This window comes from Eriocheir sinensis, chromosome 17 (genome assembly GCF_024679095.1).
Source record: "Eriocheir sinensis breed Jianghai 21 chromosome 17, ASM2467909v1, whole genome shotgun sequence".
Lineage (NCBI taxonomy): Eukaryota > Metazoa > Arthropoda > Malacostraca > Decapoda > Varunidae > Eriocheir > Eriocheir sinensis.
Window position 1 is genome coordinate 14,009,360 of NC_066525.1, and position 26,001 is coordinate 14,035,360.

The 26,001-nt window shown below is 44.7% G+C and overlaps 1 protein-coding gene and 1 long non-coding RNA gene across 3 annotated transcripts in view; both read left to right on the forward strand.

Annotated features, from left to right (window-relative positions):
* The first annotated feature begins 1,956 nt into the window (after nucleotides 1–1,956).
* Nucleotides 1,957–26,001, forward strand: part of LOC126999986 (RNA-binding protein 24-like) — a 101,942-nt gene continuing 77,897 nt past the window's right edge. Inside the window, exon 1 of one of the 2 annotated variants that reach the window (XM_050863335.1) lies at nucleotides 1,957–2,377. In XM_050863335.1, the coding sequence (XP_050719292.1) occupies nucleotides 2,129–2,377 (249 nt within the window). In that variant the 5' untranslated portion in view covers nucleotides 1,957–2,128. The remainder of the gene's footprint in view (nucleotides 2,378–26,001) is intronic. The other variant, XM_050863336.1, reaches the window with a different exon arrangement.
* On the forward strand, nucleotides 13,997–18,189 carry LOC126999987 (uncharacterized). The gene is made up of 2 exons (XR_007753682.1): nucleotides 13,997–17,119; nucleotides 17,230–18,189. It is a non-coding gene; the product is annotated as an uncharacterized LOC126999987 (long non-coding RNA).

A 26,001-nucleotide genomic window follows, 5' to 3' on the forward strand; every position in this document is an offset into this window, starting at 1 on the left:
ATACAGTGTGGAAATGAGGGGAACGTGGATGCTGTGTAGTCAGTCTTGTCTCCCTTGGTTGTTGGTTTTATATATTTGAAGATTTTAAAGTCCGTCTTCGTAATGCAGTTGTTAGCATATGGGTCCGGGTTTGATCCCGAACCGGAGGAGTCATCGCCCAGCCCACAGCTATTCATCCTCCCTTTTGTGCCATGGTCAGTTAATGGGTAGCTATACCTGTGTCAACCCGGAAATTACATTGGCCCTGCAGTGTGTGTGTGATTGGTTTCTTACCCACCGCAGGCTCAAGGGGCAATGAGACGGAGATGAGCAACAAAGCAACGCGTATCTTTGCTAATGCTCTTGCCTTTTCCTTTTCCTCATGAGGTAAGAAAGAGGAATGAAACAATGCTGACTATGGTTATAGAGATAATAATGATAAAACAAATAATGATGCCAATAGCAACAACAACATCAAAGATAATGCCACCACCGCAACCAACACCACAGTCACTTCCACCACCACGATCACCACCACCACCAACAACAACAATAACAATAACAATAGCAATAGTAAGGGTACAGAAGATATTATCAGCACGGACAGCGTCTCCTTAAGGTTTCTTTCTTGCATTTCATATTGTCGGCACCAAGGACAAGCAGTGGTGGTGGTAGTGGCGGCAGCGGCGGCGGCAGGTGGTGGCGATGGAAGTGGAGGCGGTGGTGGTGGTGGTGGTGGCTGGGCAGGTGAGGTGAGGAGAGCAGCGGCGGCAGGAGGGTGGCAGGTGAGGCTTACACCTGTACCTCCACTTACCACGTATGTAACATGCTACCACCACCACCACCACCACCACTGCCATCACCACCACCTACTACTACTACTGCCTCCTTCACCATCATCCATATTACCACTCTTGTTATCATTACTACTACTACTACTACTATTACTACTACTATCGTTACAACTATCACCACTTTTGTCATCGCTAATACTAAGCACACTTCTGCTCCTCTAACAATCCCCCTATTACTGTCCTCGTTACCTGACCTTACTAATCACTAACTACTACTTCGGGCATTGCCAAACCTGTTGCTACCTCACACAATCACCATTACCAAGAACTCCTCCTATTACCACTTGATACAGTCACACACCATCAACACCACAGCCGTTATCTTCTCTTATCTCCACCAAGCATCTCCGTTATCTCCAGGAGTATATTAGTGTTGGATTATAAGTATTGTTTAGATGAAGTAAGAAATGCGTTCCGCTCGTGTGCATCGGTAGAGTATGGGAAGAGGGAAGAAGCCAAGGATTCTAGACTCCTTGAGGGAAAAGTCACCTTGAAGGAAACGTTGTGCATGCTGCATCTCTCTCTCTCTCTCTCTCTCTCTCTCTCTCTCTCTCTCTCTCTCCTGTGTTTGTTGAAAATTGTGGTTGTGTTTGGCGAGGGTGACACGTGTATGTTGACGTAGAGGAGCGACATGGTGTGTGTGTGTGTGTGTGTAGGATATGAAAAAAAAAAGTTGCAGCTGTTCTGAGTGGATATTTGTGTTTTTGCATGTGCTTTCGGCAGGGAAGCATCCCCTACCTCTCCCCCCTCCCCACCACGAAGACTTCCCTAAATTCATCCCTCCTGTTCCCCCCCCTATTGCTGCTGCTGCTGCTGCTGGCGACCCACGTGGCTAATGTTACCCAACGCGCATGCGTCCCAACCCTAGCGCGTGCCTGTTGCAGCGATGCCGATTCGTCTCTTTACCTTATACAAGTTTTACAATCTGTTACGGGTATTACAGGTGGTATTCGATGTGGCTGTTTCTTGGTGTGCTGTGGGTGCGATGTTAGTCCTTCAGGCATTGATATATTAAAGTTAAATAAGGTAGGGAAGTGTTCGCCTTGGCAACTCAGAGTGCCAAATGGGAGGGAGGGCGAGGAGGATGGGTGAGGGGCGGGGGCGGGGGGATGGGGTGCGTGAGCGGCCAGCCGCACCACCACCACCACCAGCAGGTCAGTCAGTCTACCGTGAACCGTGGTCGTGAGCGTTGATAGCCGCTGCCTCCGTCCTCGTCTCTGTTCCTTCTCTTCCTCACACACTCGCTCACCACCACTACCACCTCCACCATCATCCCCACCACAACCATCGCCATCATGCTCATGCCCGGCGCGCTACCCGCTTCCATGCCTTCTGGCATCACCACGCAATCTATGCACCACCAAGCGTTAGAGGCGCAAGGCATAAACCAGAAGGACACCACCTTCACCAAGATCTTCGTCGGCGGCCTGCCCTACCACACCACCGACAAGTCTCTCCGCGAGCACTTCGAAGTGTACGGCGAGATCGAGGAGGCGGTGGTCATCACGGACAGACAGACCGGCAAGAGTCGAGGCTACGGGTTTGTAAGTATACCTTACACACGCACTCGTCACTGTAGCTTATTCAGTGGATACTACCGGTATTTACATAATGATTACTGCAGCATACTTTCCTATTACTTCTCCTCCTCTGCCTCCACCGTAGGGATTTTGAAATATTAGTAATGTTAGTTTAGCTCCACTCTTCGGCGGTTGAGGTTGTAAGGCAATCAATGTTCGTAAAGCGACAGGAGTGATAGCTGAGGCAGGCATGTGTCACGTTATATTATTGTTTGAGCTGCGCTGGACGTGTTGCAGATCGCGACACCACGTTTTATTTTGGTCTGGTGGTCCAAGTCTCTCTCTCTCTCTCTCTGAGCGTGTCGCCTCGCCGGGACTCGCTATCTCGACTCCACCAGTTATCACAAACTCATCCATCCCGCTGTTGTGTGTATGCTCCCTCAGACCAGCGTGTGCCGCTCTCTCTCTCTCTCTCTCTCTCTCTCTCTCTCTCTCTCTCTCTCTGCGTGTTGTAGGATATTGATGATAAGGTGTGAATTGTTTTAGAGGGAGGGAAAGGGTGATATCAATCTGTCTGTGCTCCCTCCCAACACACACACACACACACACACACACACTCTCTCTCTCTCTCTCTCTCTCTCTCTCTCTCTCTCTCTCTCCGTAGTCAAACAAAAGTAGAAGATGAATTTTACATTGCCTCGTGTGTGTGTGTGTGTGTGTGTGTGTGTAGACTTTTTCTTACGGAGGGCGAAGAGGGAAGAGGGAGAAAGGGAGGAGGAGGAGGAGGAGAAGGAATAAGAAATGGGAGAAAGAGTGAGAAGGGGAGGAGGGACGGCGTGAGAGAGAGAGAGGGGGGGGGGGGGATGGAGCAGCTGAGGTAGTGGGGATCACGCGCCGAACACTTGCTCACATACGAAGTTGTTTTTTTTTTTCGTTGTTTTTTCTCATTTACCTTCCCTCGTCACAACTTTTTCCCCTCCGTCAATCACTCACTCATGCATTGGCCTCACGCACGCTGGTCACGTCACGTCTTGTCATGTTCACTCACTCACTCTGTTTCTCACGTTCATGTCTTGTATACTATCATTCACTCACCTTCTCTCTCTCTCTCTCTCTCTCTCTCTCTCTCTCTCTCTCTGAAGTAGCCACACTCGCTTTCTCACATTCTCATCTCTCTCTCTCTCTCTCTCTGAAGTAGCCACACTCACTTTCTCACATTCTCGTCATCTATATCACTCACACTCACTGGAACTAATTTTCATCGCTCATTTACTCACCCACGCACTCACAGTCCCTCACTCACTCATTCACACACACCTTAACACTCACCTCGTTTTGCATTCTTTCATTTACTTATTTACATTCACTCTCGCGCACTTTTGTCACGCACTTTTTTTTCCCTCCTCCCTCCTTTACACTCACTGTTCTCGTTACTCATTTACTTATTCACGCACTCAAGCACGCACACTCACTCAAACGCACTCACTCACTACACTCATTATTTGTTAGTGTGTCATTTAGTCACACGTCTATCTTGCAGTTTTCGACACACACACACACACACACACACACACACACACACACACACACACACACACACACACACACACACACACATCCATTTCCCCCCCCCCCACCCCCCACACACACCCATCCATTTCCCCCCCCCCCCCTCACAATATCTCAGGTGTATGGTGTTGATAATGATTACGAAGGCTGCAGGTAGGGTAAAAAGGGAGACCATAATGAAAAGAGGTGGAAGGGAGAAGCGAATGCAAGGTGAAGTGAAAGAAAAAAGTTGGGAAGGAAAGCTGGGTGAAGGGAAGGAAGGGGGAGAACGTAAAGAAAGGAAGGGAGGACTTAGACAAGGTTAATGAAAGGAAGGGAAGACGGAGAAGAGACTGATAATAGTGAAGAAGGAACGGGAAGGGAATGATGGAATATGCAAAAAAAAAAAAAAGTGGAGGAAGGAGTTAGAAAAATAATGTTAAGGTGGAGATTAGAAGGGAAAATAAATTAAGATTGGGAATGAAGGAACGAAGAAGTGGAGGAAAGGAGGAAGAAGCGAGAAAAAAATAAGCAAGGGAAGAAAAAAAAAGAAGAGGAAAGAAAGGACAGAGGAGTGACTGGTGGAATAGGAAGAAATAGGAAGAAGACGAGAGGAAGGGAGGAGGAAGGAGAGAGGTTAGGAAGGGAAATGTTGTGTGGGTAGGCGGAGGAGGAGAAGCATGAAGAGGAGGAGGAGGAGGAAGATGGAAATACCTTCTTTTTTATAAGTCTGCCGTTTTTAATGTTTTTTTTTTTTCGGGAAGTGTTTCTTGGAGATGAGGAGGAGGAAGAGGAGGAGAGAAGGAAGAGGGATGGGTGATTTGGGTGAGTTGCGGTTTTGTGAAAGAGAAAGAGGATATAGGGCAAGAGGAAGAGGTAATAAGGGAGAAGTGGAAGAAGATTAAAGAAGATAGAATGAAGGAAGTAGGAGAGAGAGAGAGAGAGAGAGAGCAGGGGAACGGAGGTAGGAAGAAGTGAAGGGGAGGAAGGAGGAGGAGGAGGTTGAAGAAACAAGCGAAGGGCAATAGGAATAAAAGGAGAGAAAACGAAATGGAAGTAATAACAGGAGGATTAGAAGGAGCAGAAGGAAAATCAGCTTGAAAATAAGTGAAAGATAGGAATAAGAAAATAAGCAAGAAAAGAAGGAGGAGGAGAAGGAGAAGCAGAAATACGAAAGCAAGAATTGAAAGAAAGAAGTGAATCAGCGACGAATGAAGAAGGAGGAGTAGGAAGAAGAGGAGAAGGAGGAGCATTGGGGGTGGGGTGGAGGGGGGGGGGGGGCGTTCAGATGGCAGTGAGCCACGTTGGGACTAATACCACTATTTTTGTCCCGCTGGTGCTCCGAGGCAAAGCACCCTGTCGCCCTCATGCCCTCCCTGCCTCCCTACCTCCCTTTACCTCCCTCAACCTCCCTCTACCTCTTCCTCTGGCCTTCCTTCATACCTACCTCCTTTCCTTCCCTCCCTCTCCTATGCTTCTCAGTTCTTTCCTTCTTCCTTCGTCTTCTTTCTCTCCCTTCTCCCTTGCTTTCTTCCTTCCTCTATCTCTTCCTTGCACTCCTTCCTCCTTCATACCTCCTTCCCTTCCACCTTCTCCCACCCCCCCCCTACTTCGTCTCCGTTCTTTCCTTCTCTGCTTTATTGCTTCTCTACGTCTTCTTCCTTCTCTCCCTTCTCCCTTGCTTTCTTCCTCTCCTTCCTTCATACCTACTCCTTCCCTCCCTTCCATCCCCCTCCCATGCTGCTTCTTCTCAGTTCTTTCTATCTCTCTTACGTCTTTTTTTCCTCCTTCTCTCCCTTCTCCCTTGTTTTCTTCCTCCCGCTGCCGCTTCCTCCATTCTTCCTTCATACCTACTACTTCCTTCCTTTCCGTCCCCCTCCTATGCCCCTTCTCAGTTTTTTCTTTCTTACGTCTCTTCTTCCTTCTCTCCCTTCTCCCTTGCTTTCTTCCTCCCTCTCCCTCTTCCTCTCTCCTTCCTTCATACCTACTCCTTCCCTTACCCTCCTATGCTTTGCCTCAGTTCTTTCTTTTTCTTTTTTTTTTATTATTTTTTACGTCTTCCTTTCCTCCCTTCTTCCCTTGCTTTCTTCTTCTTTCCTCTTTCCTTCCCTTCAAACTACGTCCTCCACCTCCTTCTCTTCCCTCTTTCATTTCCTCTCTTCCTTCCTCCCTTGCCTCCTCCTCCTCTTCCTCCTCTCTTCCTTCTGCTTCCCTTGCTTCGTATTTCTCCTCCTCCTCTTCCCTACTTCCTTCATTTACTCTTGCTTCCTACCTTCTCTCCTCCCTCCCTTCTCTTCCTCCCTCCCCTCTAATGCTTTAACCTCCTCCTCTCCCCTTCTTCCTTCTCCCTCTCATACCTACTCCTTCCCTTGCTTTTTACTCCTCTTCCTCCTCTTCTTCCTTCTTCGTCTTTGTTCCGTCTCTTCCTCCATTTGTCCTCTACTTCTCCTTCGTTTCCTCTTACTCCCCTCACCTGTTCCGCCCTTTTCTCTTACGCCTCTTTTTCGTCTTTTCCTTACCTTTTATTTTATTTTATTTGGCCCTCTCCCTCCCTCCTTCCTTCCCTCCCTCTCCCTGCCTCCTTCCTTCCCTCCCTCTCCCTCTTGTTCCCGTCTTCCTTCCCTCCTTTCATTTCTCTCCTTTGCTCTCGCTCTTCTTTATTCTTTCGTTTGACACCTATTCCCCCTTCTCCTTCTCCGTGCATACTCATTTTCTTACTCCCTACCTTTCTTCCCTCTCCCTCCCATTTTCTTCTTTTATTTTCTTCTATCTCCGCTTTTCCTTCCTCACTACTTCATTTCCCCTTACTTCCCTTCCTCCTCCTTCCTTCTCCTTCCTCCTTTCTCTTGTTGTTCCTTTGTTTGATTCGTAGTTCCTATCCTTTTGCTTTCTTTTTCCATTCCTCCTCCTCCTCCTCCTCCTTCCCCTCCCCCTCCTCCTCCTTCATCCCACCTCCCCCTCCTCCTCCTCCTTCATCCCTACCCCTCCTTGCTTCTTCATCTATCTTTTATATAATTCTTTCTTCTCGTTTTCTTCTTCATTGATCTGCTTTATTAATTCTGCTTTTCTTTGTTTCTCTTCCGTATTCCTTCTGCCCTTACCTTTTCCTTTATTTCTTCTATTTCCCTTTTCTATTTCTCCTCTTTCTCGTTCTCGTTATCTTCCTCTCACCCTTTCTCACTATTCCTTTCTCTCATTCCTTATCTCCCCCCCTCTCTCCCCCTCCCCCCCTTCCCCTCGAACATTCTCCCTTCCATTCCCGTTCCATTCTTTCTTCCTCCTTTTCCTCTGTTTTCTTCATGAGAGAGAGAGAGAGAGAGAGAGAGAGAGAGAGAGAGAGAGAGAGGGTAGGGGAGGTTAGACACAAGTGTTTCTGGAGATTAAAAGAATAAGTGGGTGGCGGTGATGTGTAGTAATGGTGGTGGTGATCTCGACAATATCCTGCATGGGTGTTTATGACAGGTAGTGATGGTGATGGTGGTGGTGGCGGTGTTGCAGAGACATATGCAACATCAGGGGAGGGGAGGGGGAGGGGGGTGAGAGGGGTGGGGAGAGGGGAGGAAGGTAGGGGAGGGGACAATCCGCCAGGTGTAAGGTGCAGGGGGAAGAACACAAGGGAGGAGGAGGAGGGATACAGGTGAGGGGGGAAACGGGGAGAGGGGGAGAGTGGAAGGGTAAGGTATTTCAAGGTACGGGAATGTGGGGGGGGGGGGGGGAGTGAAGTGCAGGAGAAGGGGAGGTACAAAGAAAAGGGTAAGGGAGAAGATAAAGGGAATTAAGGGATATAGGTAAGAGGGGAGTGTTAGGGAGGAGGAAGAGGTCGAGGGGAGAAGGGAGGAAGGAAGAGGGGAGATAAACAGGAGCATGGGGAGGTAAGGACAGTTTTTTGGGGTGTTAAGAAGGTAAGGGAGGAGATAAAGATAGAGGGAAGAAAGAAGAGGGAAGAAGGAAAGAAGGGAGGTAAAGAGGAAAGGAGGAAATAGAGATTAGGGGAGGGATAAGAGGATGTTGAGGTGAAGGAAGGTAAGAGAGGAAAGATTAAGGGAAGAGGAAGTAAAGGGAAGAAAGAAAGAGGAAGAGGAAAAAAGAAAGAAAGAGGGGAGGCGAAGAGGAGCACAAGATAAGGGACGGTGTATAGAGATGGAAGATAAAAGAAGGAAGCAAGGGAAGAGAGGAAAATAGAAGGGAAAGGGAAAAAAAGGAGGAAAAGGGGAATAGTAAAGACAAATAGAGTTAAGGGTCGGTGTAAAGAAACTTGTGTGTGGTGGGGGGGGGGGGCGGTGAAGGAAGGGAGGTAAAGTGGAGAAGGTGAAAGGAGAGGGAGGGAAAGGGAGGAGAGGTTGGGGGTTGCATGGGAGGGGGTATGGGGTGGAGGGTTATGGGGGAGGGGGGCGGGGTGTGTGACGCTATGTGTGTACCATTGTTTTGTTTATTTATGTACGGGGTGTGATGGCAGAGAGAGAGAGAGAGAGAGAGAGAGAGAGACGTTTTCCTTTGTCAACACCATTTAAATCTCTCTTCCTCCTCATCTCTTATTTTTTTTCCTTTTCTCCATCGACTCCTCATTTTCATCAGCTCTTCCACATGACCAAATAATAATGAGGAAAAAAAAACATGTGGTGGAGGGAAAAGCGGAGGTAGAGGAAATTAAAAGGAGGTAGAAGGGAGAGGGAAGAAAGTTAAGGAATATAAAAGAAAATGAGTATGTAGGAATGAGGAAGCGTAGGAAAAGGAGAGGAAGTGTCTCAGGAAAACTTAGACATAACAGAGGAAAATAAAAGAAAGAAGGTGGAAGGGAGAGGGAAGAAAGGTAGGGAATAAGAAAATGAGTATATATGGAAGAATGGGGAAGCGTAGTAAAAGGAGATGAAGGAAGTGTCTCAGGAAAACTCAGACATAACAGAGGAAAATAAAAGAAGAAAGAAGGTGGAAGGGAATGGGAAGAAAGGTAGGGAGTAAGAAAATGAGGAAGCGTAGTAAAAGGGGATGAAGGAAGTGTCTCAGGAAAACTCTGACATAACAGAGGAAAACAAAAGAAGGTGGAAGGGAGAGGGAAAAAAGGTAGGAATGGGGGAAGCGTAGTAAAAGGAGATGAAGTGTCTCAGGAAAACTCAGACATAACAGAGGAAAATAAAAGAAGGTGGAAGGGAGAGGGAAAAAAGGTAGGAAAGGGGAAAGCGTAGGAAAAGGAGATGAAGTAAATGTCTCAGGAAAACTCAGACATAACAGAGGAAAATAAAAGAAGGTGGAAGGGAGAGGGAAAAAAGGTAGGAAAGGGGGAAGCGTAGGAAAAGGAGATGAAGGAAGTGTCTCAGGAAAACTCAGATATATACAGCATCAAGACGCCACCTCAGCCTAATTCACTGATCTCTCTTTTGGCCTCTTTCTTTACTCCTTTGGCTGGTGCAGGCTTTTGTTTTTTCTGTTTTATTCATGACTCTTGAGCTGTTTACATTGACATTAAAAAAGAACCAATTATTTAGCTAGTGTTACCCCTCCACCTCTTTTTTTCCCCTCTCATTTGTCTCGTCCTCCCCCACTTATCTCGTCCATATATTTATTTACACGTCAGCTTTATGTGTAAGTGTTGTACGACCCCAGACAGACAGGTGATAGTCAGTGTTGGGGAAAATGAGAAGAGGAGGAAAATATGAAAGAGGAGGAAATAGTTATGACCATGTTTAGTTGTAAAAGAGAATGTAGAAAACAGCTTTGAAGACCACCCTTTAGAAGACACTTATCAATACACTTTAAGAACCCTTTAAGAACATAATATTTAGAACACATTTTTAAGCACATTTTTTTTAAGGACACATTTTAAGGAGATACTTTCAAGATTTTTTTTCAGAAGACGCTTTTAGAAACACATTAAGAACAGCAAACAAGCCTCCTCCTCCTCCTCCTCCTCCTCCTCCTCTTCCTCTTCCTCTTCCTGCGTCCTGCCCTGATTTCTTTAATCCTAGGAACACACACACACACACACACACACACACACACACACACACACACACACACACACACATACGGGGGACTGCTTTTAAACTTATAAAAACAAAACAAAATAATATAAATAAGATAAAAAAGAATAATGTATAAGAAACTACAAATGTCAACGTTTAGTAGTTTATATTTTGTTTTTGTTATTGTTTCCGCAGACTTACGTTTGTTTGTTTGTTTGTTGGTCATAGATATCCCAGTCATTGTTTTCATCCATATCAGAGAGAGAGAGAGAGAGAGAGCAGCAGCATTGTTATATAACGTTATTGTTCTATTACCCCCGCTGTATAAGAGAGAGAGAGAGAGAGAGAGAGTGTAAAATGTGGAATCTGAGGAATGAAGGAAATAAGGACTGAAGGAATAAAATAAAGAGGAAGTGGAAAGGAAGGAAGGAAGGGAAGAAGGATGATGTGAAGGACCGTATAGGAAGGGTGAAGGAAGTAGGAAGGAGAGGAAGGAGGAGGGAAGATATATATAGCCGGAAGGAGGGAGGGAGGGGAGTGACGAAGAGAAAGAGGGAGGGAGAGGGATAGGCCTGTCTCTCTCTCTCTCTCTCTCTCTCTCTCTCTCTCTCTCTCTCTCTCTCTCTCTCTCTCTCTCTCCAGGGTGACCGTACTTACATGAGGGACTATGTGTGTGTGTGTGTGTGTGTGTGTGTGTGTGTGTGTGTGTGTGTGTGTGTGTGTGTCCCCTACTTTCCTCATATGACCTCATTTCACATACTAGACGCATGCAATCTCTCTCTCTCTCTCTCTCTCTCTCTCTCTCTCTCTCTCTCTCTCTCTCTCTCTCTCTCTCTCTCTCTCTCGGTAGTGTGGTGAGAGCAAGGATGTGCGGAAATGACGTGTACACCGAGGGACAGATAAGCGATAACGTGTGTGTGTGTGTGTGTGTGTGTGTGTGTGTGTGTGTGTGTGTGTGTGTGTGTGTTGCCAGTTGATGTGTAGTTTTTTTCCTCTTACATTCTCTCTTCCACGGTATTTTTTTTTCTTTCATCTTTCAGCATCATTCATCTCCTCCTCTTCTTCTTTTTCTCTCTTCCTCTTTTTTTTCTCTCTGTTACCGTGTTGTTATTTATTGTGGATATTCTCTTCTTCTTCTCTTACTTATTATTTCTTCGCCTTGCAACATTACTATATTCAAACCTATCTTCTCTCTCCCTCTCTCTTCCTGTCTAGTCTCTTCTTCGTCTTTCTTTCTGTCTCTCTGTCTGTCTGTCTGTCTTTATTCACTATCATCTCCAGTATTTCAGTTCTTCATCTTCCATCTCTCACATACAGCATCCCTCATCTTCACAACCTCACCCTCTTTTTTTATTTATTTTTCTTAACTATTTTATTGGTTTTCTTCTTCATACCTCATCTTTCCGTACCTTGTTCTCCTTTTTCTTATACCTTACTTCATCCATGCTCTCTCTCTCTCTCTCCTCCCTTTTTTTGTTCCATTTCTTCACCGTCTCGTACATGTTACTTTCCTCCTTACCTTACTCTGCCTTTTTTTCCCTTTTTTTATATTTCCTCATTTTCCCCCCTTTTCCCTTCACACATCGTTTTTCCTTCCTTTTTCCTTTGCTTCCTCCTCTCTCCCTTTCCTTTCCCTTAATTTTCCCTGTTTTCCTGCATTGTTTTCCCTTTTCCCGTCTTTTTCTCCTTCATGCATTGCTTTATAATTTTCCTTCTTTATATATTTTTTTCTTTGAGATTTGCTTTTTCTTGTACTACTTATCCCCCTTCCTTTTTTTTTTTTTAGTTAGACTTCTTTCCGTCCATTCCCATCTTCTTATACACATTTTTTTCCTCTATACTTTTTTTTTCTCTTACTTTCATTCTCCTTTTTTTCCCCTCCTTACCAAGACCATTCCTTTCCCCTCTTGCTGCATCCTGTCCTCTCTCTCCCTCCTCCTCCTTCCTCCTTCTGTCTCTTCCTCCTTCCGTGTCTCCTCCCCTCCTCTCCCCTCTCCCCTCTGTGACAGCCTAACTTCCGGTGGCGCGGGTGAAGGGAAAAAGGTGAGGGTTTAAAGGGCTTATTATTATTATTATTATTATTATTATTATTATTATTATTATTATTATTATTATTATTATTATTATTAGCAGTAGTAGTAGTAGTAGTAATAGTAGGTTATGGCTACTATATAATTGCTTCCGCTGAGAGAGAGAGAGAGAGAGAGAGAGAGAGAGAGAGAGAGAGAGAGACGACACCTCCAAATGGGGACAGAGCAAAGCACATAACTCATCTAGGTGTGTCCTTTAGAGAGAGAGAGAGAGAGAGAGAGAGAGAGAGAGAGAGAGAGAGAGAGAGAGAGAGAGATTTCATTCGATATAATCTCAGGGAAAACAAATTAGAAAAATACAGAAGGAGAGAGAGAGAGAGAGAGAGAGAGGTCCAGGTAACGGGGTTTGCCTTGCCTCCCCACACCTGCCTCCACGTGTTGGTTGCCGAACACCTGCCCCTCCCCCTCCCCCCTCTCCCCCCTTCTCCCCTCTTACCTCACCTGGCCTCTCACCTGTCCCTCAGCACTCACCTTCCCTCCATCACCTTGCTTCATTCTTTTTTTATCTCGCATCTCCTCCTCTCTCGTCTCTTCTTCTCTTCCTTCTCTTTCTCATCATCTCTTTTTTTTCCCATCTCTTCCTTTGTTTCGCGTCTTGCTCTTCTTTCTCGTTTCTTCTCTTTCTTCTTCTCTTCTTCATCTCGTTTCCCTTTTTTTCTCTTCATTCTTCCCTTCTTTCTTTCTTTCTCCTTTTCCTCTTCGTCTTACTTTCTTTCTCCCTTATTTTCCTCTTTTGACTCTTCACCACCTACTTTTTATTTCTCATTTTCATTTCCTCTTCTTTCTCCTTTATTTCATTTCCTTATCCTCCCCCTCTTGTTTGCTTTCTCCTCTTCATCTCTGTTTTTGTCTCCTGATTTCTTCACCTTTTCTCTTCCTTGTCTTCATCATCTCTTCTCTTCCTTCTTCTTAGTATAATTCATTCTATATTTTCTCTTCGTTCTGATTCTCATTCTTCCCTTCTTATCCATTTCTTCCCATCTCTTCCTCTCCCACAGTCTTCCCTTCCCATATCATCCTTTATCTCACTCCCTCTTTCTGTCCTCTCCCTCCCTCTCCTTCTCCTCCTCCCTTTCCTTCTCCTCCTCCCTCTCTTTGTTCTTACTCTCCCTTCTCTTCATAATCTTCATTCTTTAGTTCGTTCTGTGTTTTCTGAGTATCCTTTGTATGTCTGTTTCTTTGTCGGCCTGTCTATCTGTCCCTTTGTCTCGCTCTGTATAGGTTAGGTTAGGTATATCTGTCTGTCTGTCTGTTTGGTGTTTATCTGTTTCTCTATCTCTGCTTGTTCATGTGTGTGTTTGTGTTTGTCTGTCTGTCTGTTTGTCTCTGTCTGTCTCGTGATATCAATGTCTCCTTTCTCTCTCTCTCTCTCTCTCTCTCTCTCTCTCTCTCTCTCTCTCTCTCTCTCTCTCTCTCTCTCTCTCTCTCTCTCTCTCTCTCCCAGCGTGCCCAGAATATCCAGGTGCAAATTCTACACCTTTCACTACCTTTACTTATTAGGGAGAGAGAGAGAGAGATAGAGAGAGAGAGAGTATTGTAGGACATCAATGTTGCTGCTGGACATGAACCTTCCATTATCTTCCTCCTCCTCCTCCTGCCCCTCCCCCTCCCCAGACTGTCCCTTAAGGTTCCTCTTCTATGTTTACTTCTTTATGTCGTCACTTTCATGGGCGTGCTCTCTCTCTCTCTCTCTCTCTCTCTCTCTCTCTCTCTCTCTCTCTCTCTCTCTCTCTCTCTCTCTCTCTCTCAACATAATGAAAAGTATTATTAGAGTCTTTTGTTCGCTTAACACTAACCATTGAACACACACACACACACACACACACACACACGAGGCCTCAGCTCCAAAACATTCAATTAACACATCAACAAATCACATCGGCCGCCTTATCTACTTGACAAATGGCCTGTGTAGAAAGAAAAAAACTCTCTCTCTCTCTCTCTCTCTCTCTCTCTCTCTCTCTCTCTCTCTCTCTCTCTCTCTCTCTCTCTCTCTCTCTCTCTCTCTCTCTCTCTCTCTCTCTCTCTCTCTCTCTCTCTCTCTCTCTCTCTCTTGTCAAGGCCTAATGATTGAAAAGATACTTGTAGCTATTGTAAAAAGGCGATAAGGAAGGAGGAGGAGGAGGAGGAAGAGAAGGAGAAAGATGATTAGGAAGAGGAGTAAGAGGAAAAAGAAGATAATGATTAGGAAGAGGAAGATGAGAGAAAGGCGATGATGATTACGAGGAAGAGAAGAAAGCAAATGATTAGTAAGAGGAAGAGGAGGAGAAAGATGATGATCTGAGGAGGAGGATGGAAAAAGACATGAAAAATGGGAAGTAAAAATGTTTAGTCTACGTGCATCTATAAATCCCGAAGTGCTTTGATGGTGCACCGCCTTGGATGTCACCGAGATGTAGACAAGAAAAATAGAATATACGACCAACAGACGCAAAATGTAACCCTCGTTGGACAGTTAGTATAATCCCCTTAATCCGGCGCATATTGTACCCTCTATAAGACTCACTTGTACCGTAGAAAACAGCACATGTATCCTTTTTAGACAGAAGATGCACCCCTGAAGAAGCGTTAAAATATGGCCCTTGTTAGCAAGTAAATGAAACAGAGTCGACCAAGTTACGCTCCCTAAAGAACCACCAGTAGTTACCTCCATTGGATCCGCGGAAGACAGCCACTCTGAAGACACGAATGTACCCTGTTAGCGACGCGAATATAGCCACTTTAGACACACTGACGTCCTCTTTTAGGCACGTTAACTATAGCTACTTCGAAGACACAAAACAAATATGTAGCTTCATAACACACACACACACACATACGTACACAGTTATAAGCAAAGCATATCCATTCAAGACACCCATAAATGTACCCTTTTAGCAAATATAGCCACTTAAGACACACAAACGTCCACTTTTAGACACGTTAACTATTGGTACTTCGAAGACACACACGTACTACATCCTGATACAGACACAACATATAGCCACTTAAGACACACAAACGTTCCCACTTAGACACGTTAACTACAACTACTTCGAAGACACACTCGTACATCCTGATACAGACACAACATATAGCCACTTAAGACACACAAACGTTCCCACTTAGACACGTTAACTACAGCTACTTCGAAGACACACTCGTACACCCTGATACAGACACAACATATAGCCACTTAAGACACACACACACGTACCCAGTTACACGCAAAACATATCTATTTAAGACACCCATAAATGTACCCTGTTAGCGACGCATATACGTATAGCCTGCCACTTGAGAGACACGTGAATGTACCCCCTCCGCCAGCGACAGAAAATTCACCATAATTAAGAACCACAGAATATACCTTCCTTGGCGACGCAGGTAGCGGGGAGGAAGCGGGGCGTGGCGGGGACGTAAAAACAGTGAAGTCAAGCATGGCAGGCAGGCAGGAGGCAGTCGGGCAGGAAGGGGAGGAAAACATTGCCTCATTTTCTTCAACATTTCTTTCTTTTTCTTTTCGACTCCCAAGCACACGCACTAGACAAGGCTTTCATGGGGATTTTGGGTATTTCCATGGGTACTCTTATGGCCCTGGTGGTAGTTTGACCCTTCTTCTGTACCATGCACCTAAATAAGCGCTCAAGAAAACCTGATTAATTTCTCTCCCGGCCTTGGAAATAGTTGATTTGAGAGGCGGAAGCGTCTGAGAATACGGACCTAATTGAAGCATTCACCTCGTAAGTAAGAGAGAGAGAGAGAGAGAGAGAGAGAGAGAGAGAGAGAGTATAGATAAACGCGATTAATAAAAAAAATGCATGCTTAAAATAACGTAAGCATTTACCGATGAAGATCTAGAAAAAAATGACAGTAATAATCGGAATAAAAAGTGCGTTCTCTATTACTTAACAAAATTACAACCAACTCCAACTCGAAAACGAAGAAAACATACTAATACAGAGGAGACTATTATAAAGCTAACATAATACCAAACGATACAGTTCAAAGCAAAGAATAACAGAAAATGATGTTAGCTTAACGTATACTACTCCACACACCTTTTTTTTATTATTTGTATAGTGGTAGATTATCTTTTTTCCTTCTCTTTTACTCTTTCTCTTTAATTCTCTTTAGTTAGGCTGGACGGAGTTAAAAATGTGCCGATATGGAAGAGAGAGAGAGAGAGAGAGAGAGAGAGAGAGAGAACTTACCTCTTAGTATGACTGTTGCTGGGTATAATGATATGTATAGGTGTGTGTGTGTGTGTGTGTGTGTGTGTGTGTGTGTGTGTGTGTGTGTGTGTGTGTTTATATAATTCTTGCCTCCAGTAACGCAGGAAGGAAAGGGTCAAGGCTTGTAAGATAAGAGGATGTGTAGTACAATGGAATTTCCCGTGTGTGTGTGTGTGTGTGTGTGTGTGTGTGTGTGTGTGTGTGTGAAGGGAAGAAAACGGAGAAGTATAAGAAGTATGTGTTTGGAAAGTGAAAGGAAGAGGAGGAGGAGGAGGACAAGAAAGGTAGGAGGAAATGAAAGAAGAGGAGGAGGAGGAGGAGGAGGATGTTCTTTTCTCACATAACAACATAAAAAGAGAGGAATAGTCAAGTTTACGTGGTGGTGGGGGAGAGAGAGAGAGAGAGAGAGAGAGAGAGAAAACCAATACCACAACTCTTACATAAGAGAGACACACCATTTACATAAAGCACTCATACAGGGTCGGGGAGTCAATCGTCTATCGTGTGCAGTATTAATCCAACTCTTACTCCTTGGTGGCGTGGAAGTTACTTATTTAGAGAACTCGTTAAGCAGCCACTGGACTAATGAACGAGCATCAAAGAGGGTTACTATACCATTTATTGACTTACCTAATTAGTGGCCCTGTTAGAGAATCATAAAGAGAAGATGGGAAGCAGTAAAGGGAGAGTAGGGAAGAAGGAAGGTTCGGTAGATAATGAAGAGAAGATGGGAAGAAAAAAACGAAGGGTAGATTATGAAGATGAGAAGAAGAAGGAGGAAAGTGTAGGGTAGGAGGGAGGTTTGGTAGAGGATGAAGAGAAGAAGAAAAGAAGACGAAGACGCAGGAAAGAGTATAGGGAAGGACTTAGGTTTCGTAGAAGATGAAAAGAAGAAGAAGAGAAGGAAAGAGTATAAGGAAGGAGGCTTGGTAGAGGATGAAAAGAAGAAGAAAAGTAGAAGGAAAAAGTATAAGGAAGGAGGTTTGGTAGAGGATGAAAAGAAGAAGACGAAGGAAAGAGTAGGGAAGGACCTAGGTTTCGTAGAAGATGAAAAGAAGAAGAAGAGAAGGAAAGAGTAAGGATGGAAGGGGTTAGGTTTGGTAGAGGATGAAAAAATAAGAGAAATAGAAGGAAAAAGTAGGGAAGTAAGTAGGTTTGGTAGAGGATGAAAAGAAGAAGAAGTAGAAGGAAAGAGTAAGGATGGAAGGGGTTAGGTTTGGTAGAGGATGAAAAAATAAGAGAAATAGAAGGAAAAAGTAGGGAAGTAAGTAGGTTTGGTAGAGGATGAAAAGAAGAAGAGAAGTAGAAGGAAAGAGTAGGGAATTAAGGAGGTTTGGTAGAGGATGGATAGAAGCAGAAGAGAAGGAAAGAGTAGGGAAGGAGTTAGGTTTGGTAGAGGATGAAAAGAAGAAGAGGAGAAGTAGAAGGAAAGTAGGGAAGTAAGGAGGTTTGGTAGAGGATGAATAGAAGCAGAAGCGAAGGAAAGAGTTTGGAAGTAAGGAGGTTTGGTAGAAGATGAATAGAAGAAGAGAAGTAGAAGGAAAGAGTAGGGAATTAAGGAGGTTTGGTAGAGGATGAATAGAAGCAGAAGAGAAGGAAAGACTAGGGAAGTAAGGAGGTTTCGTAGAAGATGAATAGAAGCAGAAGAGAAGGAAAGAGTAGGGAAGGAGTTAGGTTTGGTAGAGGATGAAAAGAAGAAGAGGAGAAGTAGAAGGAAAGAGTAGGGAATGAGTTAGGTTTGGTAGATCATGAAGAGAAGAAGAAGAAGACGAAGTGAATCAGACATATACCCAGTCTCCAAAACAATCAACACCACAGAGTAAACAAATCACGACTCAAATCATCATTCATACAGTCATTCACTTATTCATTCAGATAGTCAGTTAGAGAATGAATGAGTCAAACTTTCATGAGCCATACACATCCGAAGACTCAAACAGACGCATTTTCATTAATTTTTTTTTCACGCCCTTGAACTATCTGAAAAAAAAAAAAATCGAAGTAAACAAACAAGATCGATGTAACAGTTCATCCAATCAACAGTCCATTCATTCAGTCAATCAGTTTAGTCACATATATAACGAGTGAGTCAGACGGTCCCACATACCTCCAGTTCCCGATACAAGCAGAGGCCGAAAGTAAAGACACACACTAAGGCCTATTCGTCCCATTCTAATCCCCAGAGGTCACCTGCGTGTTCTGGAGGGCCATACACGCCCACCTGTAATTGACCAGAACGCTAAGTACACAAACCCTGCCTCCTGTATGCATATCTGTGTGTGTGTGTGTGTGTGTGTGTGGGTGTGTGTGTGTGTGTGTGTGTGTGTGTGGGTGGGTGTGAGGGAGGGAGGTGGGAGAGAGAGAGAGAGAGAGAGAGAGAGAGAGAGAGAGAGAGACCTCACTACATACTGTTTGTGTATTTATCTTATCACGCCATGCGGGTGCTTGGGACACACACACACACACATACACACACACACAGCAACTTCAACTCACCTCCGGCCTCTTTCCCTCTCTCTTATCCTTCCCTTCTTTATTTCCTGGTTTTCTACTTTCTTTACTTTCTTATTTTCCTTTTCTTGATTTCCTGTGCATCCCTCCTTCCCTCCCTTCACCCTTCTCTTTATCTTATTATCATGGCTATGTTTTTCCCTCTTTTTTTTTTTTTTCCTCTCCATCCCTTCCGACATCATCCTCACCATATTCATCTCCTCCTCCTCCTCCTCCTCCTCCTCATCTATCTACTCCTCCTCCAGTCCTGTTTCCTCCATTTTCCTCCGCGTCCTCCCTACTGTATATCCTCCCCCCCCCCTCTCTCTCTCTCTCTCTCTCTCTCTCTCTCTCTCTCTCTCTCTCTCTCTTTCCCGTCGTGTCCCCGCCCCTTTCCTCCTGACGCAGGCCCAAAACGGTCTGGTCGATCTGTTTCCTCTCTCTCTCTCTCTCTCTCTCTCTCTCTCTCTCTCTCTCTCTCTGATTCATCTTTATCTTCTTCATTATCGTTTTCCTTCCCTTGCTTCCTCACCCTTTTCTTTGTTTTCGTTTATTTTTCGTTTTTATTTTTTTTTTCCTCACCACTTTTTTTTCTTCTCTCTCTCATCTCTCCTCACCTTCTCTTCCCCGTCTCTCTCTCCCCAGTCTCTTATCTCATCCCTTCCATTTCTTTTTTCGTTTCCACATCATTGTTTTTTCCCTTCTTTCCCTTTCCTCATCTCTTTTCTCTCCTCCTTAAATCATTTCTTTTCTCGTCTCTCAAACATTCATTCCCTTCTCTCCTCTTCCTTCAAACATTCTCATTTTCTTCACCCAAACATTACATTATCTGCGTTTGTCTTATCATTCTTGTTTTCTCTCCCTCTCTTCAGCATCCCTTTTCTTTTTATCTCTTCTGCCTTGTCTATTTCTCTCCCTCTGTCATCATCTTATTCCTGCCTCCCCCTTTTTATCTATTTCACCCCTTTTGTCCTTTTCTAATCCGTTTCCTCCCATCGCTTTCCTCCCCTCAGTGTTTTCCTCCTCTTCTCTCCAACATCAACTCTTCTCTTTTCCACTTTTATCATATTTTTCTCTCTTCCTCCTTTATTCATTCTTCTTCCCCCTCTTCCTTTCCCCTTCCATCCAAATGATTTTCAACATCCCCAAACGATTCTCTCTCTCTCTCTCCTCCGTCAACACGCAGCTCATTGAAGAGAGAGAGAGAGAGAGGTGACGTGTGTGTGTGTGCGCGCCGGTCGCCATGTTTGCTTAGTCGCCATTTTGTTGCGGGGAGACCAAAGTGTCCCTCGTTAGCCCAGCGAGGAGGCGGCGCGGGGTATATTTAGGAGGAGGGGGGGGAGGGGGAGGAGGAGGAGGAGTGGAGGAATGAGGAAGAGTGAGAGTGTTGGAGGATGGGGTGAAAAGGAGAAGGAGGAGGAGGAGGAGGAGGAGGAGGAATGAGGAAGTGTTAGAAAGGAGATTTTTTTTTGGGGGGGGGGGTAGAATGAGGTGAAAGGAAGGAGGAGGAGGAGGAAGAGGAGGAATGGAGGAATGAGGAAGAGTGAGAGTGTTGGAGGATGGGGTGAAAAGGAGGAGGAGGAATGAGGAAGAGAGTGTTAGAAGGCAAAGATTTGGGGTGTGGGGGGGTGGTGGGGGGTAGAATAAGGAGAAAGGAAGGAGGAGGAGGAGGAGCAAGAGAGGGGGGGGGGTAAATGATGACGGTTTGATATAGGAAGATAACGCAGGAGGAGGAGGAGGAGGAGTTGAAGAATGAGGAAGAGAAATCAGAGTGCTGGAGGGAAGATTATGGGAGAGGGAAGTGGGGGGGGGGGTAGATGAAGATGGGTTGATGATATAGGAAGATAGTGTTGATGCAGGAAGATAACAAAAGCAAAAGAACGAGAACGAAGAAGGATGTAAAGAGAAGAAGATAGAAAGAGGATAAGAAAGGAAATAAAAGAGAAAGCAAAAGGCTGAGGATGAAAATGAATACGAGGGAAACACACACACACACACACACACACACACACACACACACACACACACACACACACACACACACACATGGATGAAATGAAGATTGAGGAAGAGGTTGAATCAGAAAGGAAGATGTGGGAGAGATAGGAGGGAAGAACGGAGGGAAGGAAGTGAACATACGAACACATGAGGAGGAGGAGGAGAAAGGAAGAGGAGGGGGAGGAGGAGGAGGAGAAAGGAAGAGGAGGGGGAGGAGGAGGAGGAGAAGGAGGAAGAGAGAGGAAGAAAGGGGTCGTGGTGGGACGGCAACCTCTCTTCTCCTCCACCTCTCCTCCTCCTCCTCCGATCCACAAGTGCCACGTCGTAGAGCATATGTGTGTGTGTGTGTGTGTAAGAGAGAGAGAGAGAGAGAGAGAGAGAGAGAGAGAGAGAGGCGTGCCCGTGCCTTTGCCGGGGGCTTAATCAAAGATGTGCACCGTACCGGAAGACACAACAGTATGCCGAGGTGTGCAGGTATAGGGCCACAGGTGACCTTGCCCGTGGTGGTGGTGGTGGTGGTGGTTATTGGGACGTCTTCCACCACCACCACTACCACTACCACTAACACCTCCAATCACACGAGCACCATAACCACTTCTCTGTTCCTTTAGTCCTGTTAATGAAAAAAGGATTATCCCTATAGTTTGTCATAAACATTATTTATTGAATGTTATGAAAGTCTTACCTGCGAGTTTAAATGCCAGTACATGCTAAACGTTATATATTATTTGTTTGTCTTTTCGGCGCCTTGGACACCTTTACATAGATGGGCCTTGTGACGGAACTATTCATTTAGTGTTTTACTGTTTAACTTAACGATTGATTTATATTTTAGATTTTGGAACCTTCTTGTCCTTTCGAGCTCCCTCTCTTATTTTTTATTTAGTGTTTTTTACAGCAAAGGAGGCAACTCAAGGGCAAAAATATATATGCACTGAAAAAAAAGCCGCTTCTCTTTTGTCGGAGGACCCATTCTCATTCCCTACCTGTATTCTTTCTCTATCTGCTGCTACTCTACTTTCAAAACTCATTTATTCTTCGAAACGTCTTCTACTATAATTCTTTCCTCCTCATTTTCCTGCGGAGCTCATTTCCTGTATCTTTTCCCTCTAACATGTTGCTGAGATCTGTTTCCTTATCACCGGGCCGTCTCACTTTGCTATACGAACACCGATACACACGAAATTGCCCCTCTCGTACACGTCTATAAACAGCTGGGTGGGTGTTCGTTTAACCTCTCTCTAGCGAACACCTGCCTGATTGCTTAATGGAATGGAAACTGAGGCACGTGAAAGGGAAAGATGAATATAGTAGTAGAAAAAAAAGTGCAAAAGTGGTGTGACATTTAAAGTGTAGACCAGATAGGAATAAAAAAAAAAGGTTGAGGAGGAGGGGAGGTCGGGGAGAGTATAGAGGAAAGAAAGGTTATGTTTAGATGGTGTATATATAGAGGTGAGAGAGTGGGGAGAGGGCGAGGAGGGTACATAGATGAAAGAAAGATAATATAGAGATGATGTAAATATGAAGTTTAGGGAGAGGTGAGAGGGCGGGGAGGGTATAATGAAGGGAAGAAAGGTTATGTATAGGTGGCGTAAATATAAAGTTTTAAGAATGTACACCAAATATTACAAAAAGAAAAGAATGAGGGAGAGAGGAGAAGGCAGGGAGAGTATGTAATGAAGAAAGGTTATGTATAGGTGGCGTGAATATAAAGTTTAGAGGGTAGACGAAATATAGATGGAGTTAGGCGGGAGGGGAGATGGCAGGGAGAGGATATAAGGAAGAAATATTATGTATAGGTGGCGTAAATATAAAAGTTTAGATGGTAGATCAAATATAGATGGAGTTTGGCGGGAGAGGAGAGGCTGGGAAAGGTAAAGAAGCGTTAGATCCTTTGTAGAAGAAGGTCAAGTGGGCACAGAGCTAACCCACAACCAACTTAGATACAGTGAAAAGTCAGGGAATGTAAAGACTAAGTAAAAACGCGTAGGAAAGAAAAACCCCCCCAGCTATTGAACATCTAGCTAATCCACACCCATCTAAAGAGGCTATTACACTGGGCAAATTTTCCGTGGATCTTCAGTCAAACCACGACTCCCGCTAGCGTGGTTCTCATTTGTTTCTTGTTATTGCTGCTGATGATGATGATGAGTAATACCGTCGTCCTTCGGTGAAATCTACCATAGCTTTGGAAGATTGTGGACACGTCAGAAAACCACGGAAACATGAGAACCACGCCAGCGGAAATCGTGGTTTGACTGAAGATCCACGGAAAATTTGCCCTGTGTAATAGCCTCTTTAGATACAGACCAATGAAATATGTATCGTAAGCTCTGTCTGTGGATTTATCATATATCCCATCATAAGCTCAAGTGCTAATGAGGTGAGAGATGAGCACCGAGGTCACGCACAGGTATATAGCACGTGACACAACTCTGCCTTACCTAAATAGTTAGTCTTGCGTTGTGTCTCGGCGTAAGGTGCTAAGTGTGGTTATATTTATACAGTGCGTGATGTGGAGTATGTAAGAGCGTGATGAGGGCAACGGCAAGTGTCCAGAAAGTACGGTGTAGCATCACTGTGTTACGTAAGAGTGTTTGAGAAAGTATTTAAAAGTACCAAAAAAAATACTTCATCAGTCATATGGGCATTCTGTATAGTCAACATAGATGGTAAAGACTTTAACTATCTTAGATTAATAAATGTCAGTCTTACCAAGCGATTCTGAGGAAAAATCTCTCAAAGAATGATCTAGGAACTACGAAGAGGTAAAGAAATACTTGAGAGTAGTGGAATATACGTATCTAGGACAACTAATTAGGGCACACACAGATAAAAGTAAAGCGGAAAATAAAGCAGGAAAATAGGAATTAGTGTGGAGTGCTTTTGGTAAACATTTTAATATCATGCATCGCAATCTGCCGCTCCCTGAAGAGAAAGGAGTATGTACACCTGTCACCTGTGCCGTCACTGTGTCCCGCCAGTCCTGGTTTACGATAAAAACACTTGGCACTGCACAAAAGGCTGAGAGAGAGAGAGCAAAGAAGCGAACAAAGAGGGAGAGAGAGAACTGTGCTGGGTATAATATGGAGAAACAAGAAAAAAACATGAATTCGGGAACAGAAATGGTTAAATATATTCTGATGACGATCGGAAATAAGAAATAGACTAGGGCAGGGTATATGCGTAGAGCTGCTAACAAAAGTACAACCGAAATAACAGTGGCGCTCTAGGAATGGAATAATCAGGACAGAAAGAACCAGGTGGAAAGGTGAAATTAGGATAGGAGGAAAGGAAAGGAATAAGGAAAGGAAAAGGTAGGCCTACACTACACTAACATCAGAGGTGGAGGACGTTAGGAAAGGCCTTTTGCATTGCAGTTACTAATAATAACTGAAGATGATGATAATGAGAGAGAGAGAGAGAGAGAGAGAGAGAGAGAGAGAGAGAGAGAGAGAGAAGGGGGGGGGGGCACCTGCGACTGATTAATTAATGGGGAACAGGTGTGCATGCCTTAATATTTTGACCCCAGGAGGAGGAGGTGGAGGAGGAGGAGGAATAGGTTATGAGAGGGCGATAGGCTAATGGAGGTATTAAGGGTGGTGCGAAGGGAGAGGCGTGTAGGAGACTGTGCTTCCCCCCCCTTCCCCCCTCCCCCCTTTTCCCCTATTCCCTTCTCCCCCTTCCCTTCCCCCTTCACCCCCTCTCACCCCCTTCCTTTACTTTATTACTGCAGTATGACGATTACCCCTTCACGCATGCCTCCTCCTCCTCCTCCTCCTCCTCCTCCTCCTCCTCCTCCTCCTCCCTCTCTGTTCCATTTTCCTCCAAGTGCATGTCCTCACGAACCTTTTGCTTAGTCTTTTTCTCCTCCTTTTTATCCCTCCTCCTCCTCCTCCTCCTCCTCCGCCTCCCACGTGGTGAAGTGTTTCTAATTCCCTCCGTAGGTCCTTAACCCTCAAGAGAGAGAGAGAGAGATGGGGGAGGGCAACAGTTGGACACACCTGTACACATACTTTTCATATGCTCTCTCTCTCTCTCTCTCTCTCTCATATAATTACCTAGGAAGTGAATTAATTGAATATACAAAAAAAAACAAAACCACCAGGATGTGCAAATGTGTTTATTAGGGCGATTGCGGGATGTTTGTGTGAGTGGCGCCCTTTGTTTCCGTGTGTGTGTGTGTGTGTGTGTGTGTGTGTGTGTGTGTGTGTGTGTGTGTGTACGTGTCCTTTGTTTCTGAAATTGTTTTGTCATCATTGCCACGTCGCACACACACACACACACACACATGCACCCAAACACTATCACGGCAATTCTGAAGAGCACTAGAGATGTTGTATTGTCTCTATGTGGTATTATCTGCTTTACCTTTTGTGTTGGGAATAGAGGGACATATTGCAACGGAAACTTACATAGATATGGCAAAGGTAAAGGTGGGAGCATATGCAAAAGCAGCGAGTGGCGGAGGTGCTCATTTCCGTCCACTTCGTCCTTTAAGCGTAGAGGAATAACGAGAGATGAAGAGCAATGTTGTAAGAATGAAAAATAGACAGATAGATAGATAGAGAATAGAGAGAGGCCGTTGCAAAGGCTATTTCCCCGACCTTCAACTGAACTGAACTGAACTGAACTGAACTGAACTGAAGAGAGATAGAATTAATGTAAAATGATAAACCTGCTACCCACATGCTGTCCTGAAGACCACCCATCAACCCGGACTCTAGAAGAAACCGTCCAATAGAATAAAAAATGAGTTCCGGGGGGCAGCACGAGCCAAGTATAACTGGCGCCACTATAAAAAAAAATGCCTGCGCCATGACGGGCTTGGGCCAACCACCAGCTAGGCCCCTGAATAAAGCCTACCGGCGCTATAGGCTGAGATGAAAAAAAAAAAAAAAAAAAAAAAAAACTGGGAAAAATGTAGATTATATAGAAAAAAATGATCACTTAGCGTACAGTATTCAAGCAATGATATACACAAACGACAACAACTTTATGTACTAGTATAAACCACATAAGCTATAGCAACTTGAATATGTACTGACGATACAAAACAAAGATATCGGCGCGTGCCTCGTGTGAAAACATATAACTCCTCACACGATGGATGCTGACAAGAAGTCCACATGATGAACCACCTCCTCCCATCGGTAGCCCCTCACGCTGACCACTGACAGACTGACGAAAAGGCCACGTGACCCCCTTATACCTTCGTTAGTAACCTTGCATTCTAACAACTGACTACAACTACTGAATCTTCAAAAATAGACCTCATGATCCCCCCATCGGCAGCCCAGAGTTCTAACTACCAGTACTCTTAAGTTCTAACAACAACAACTAAAACT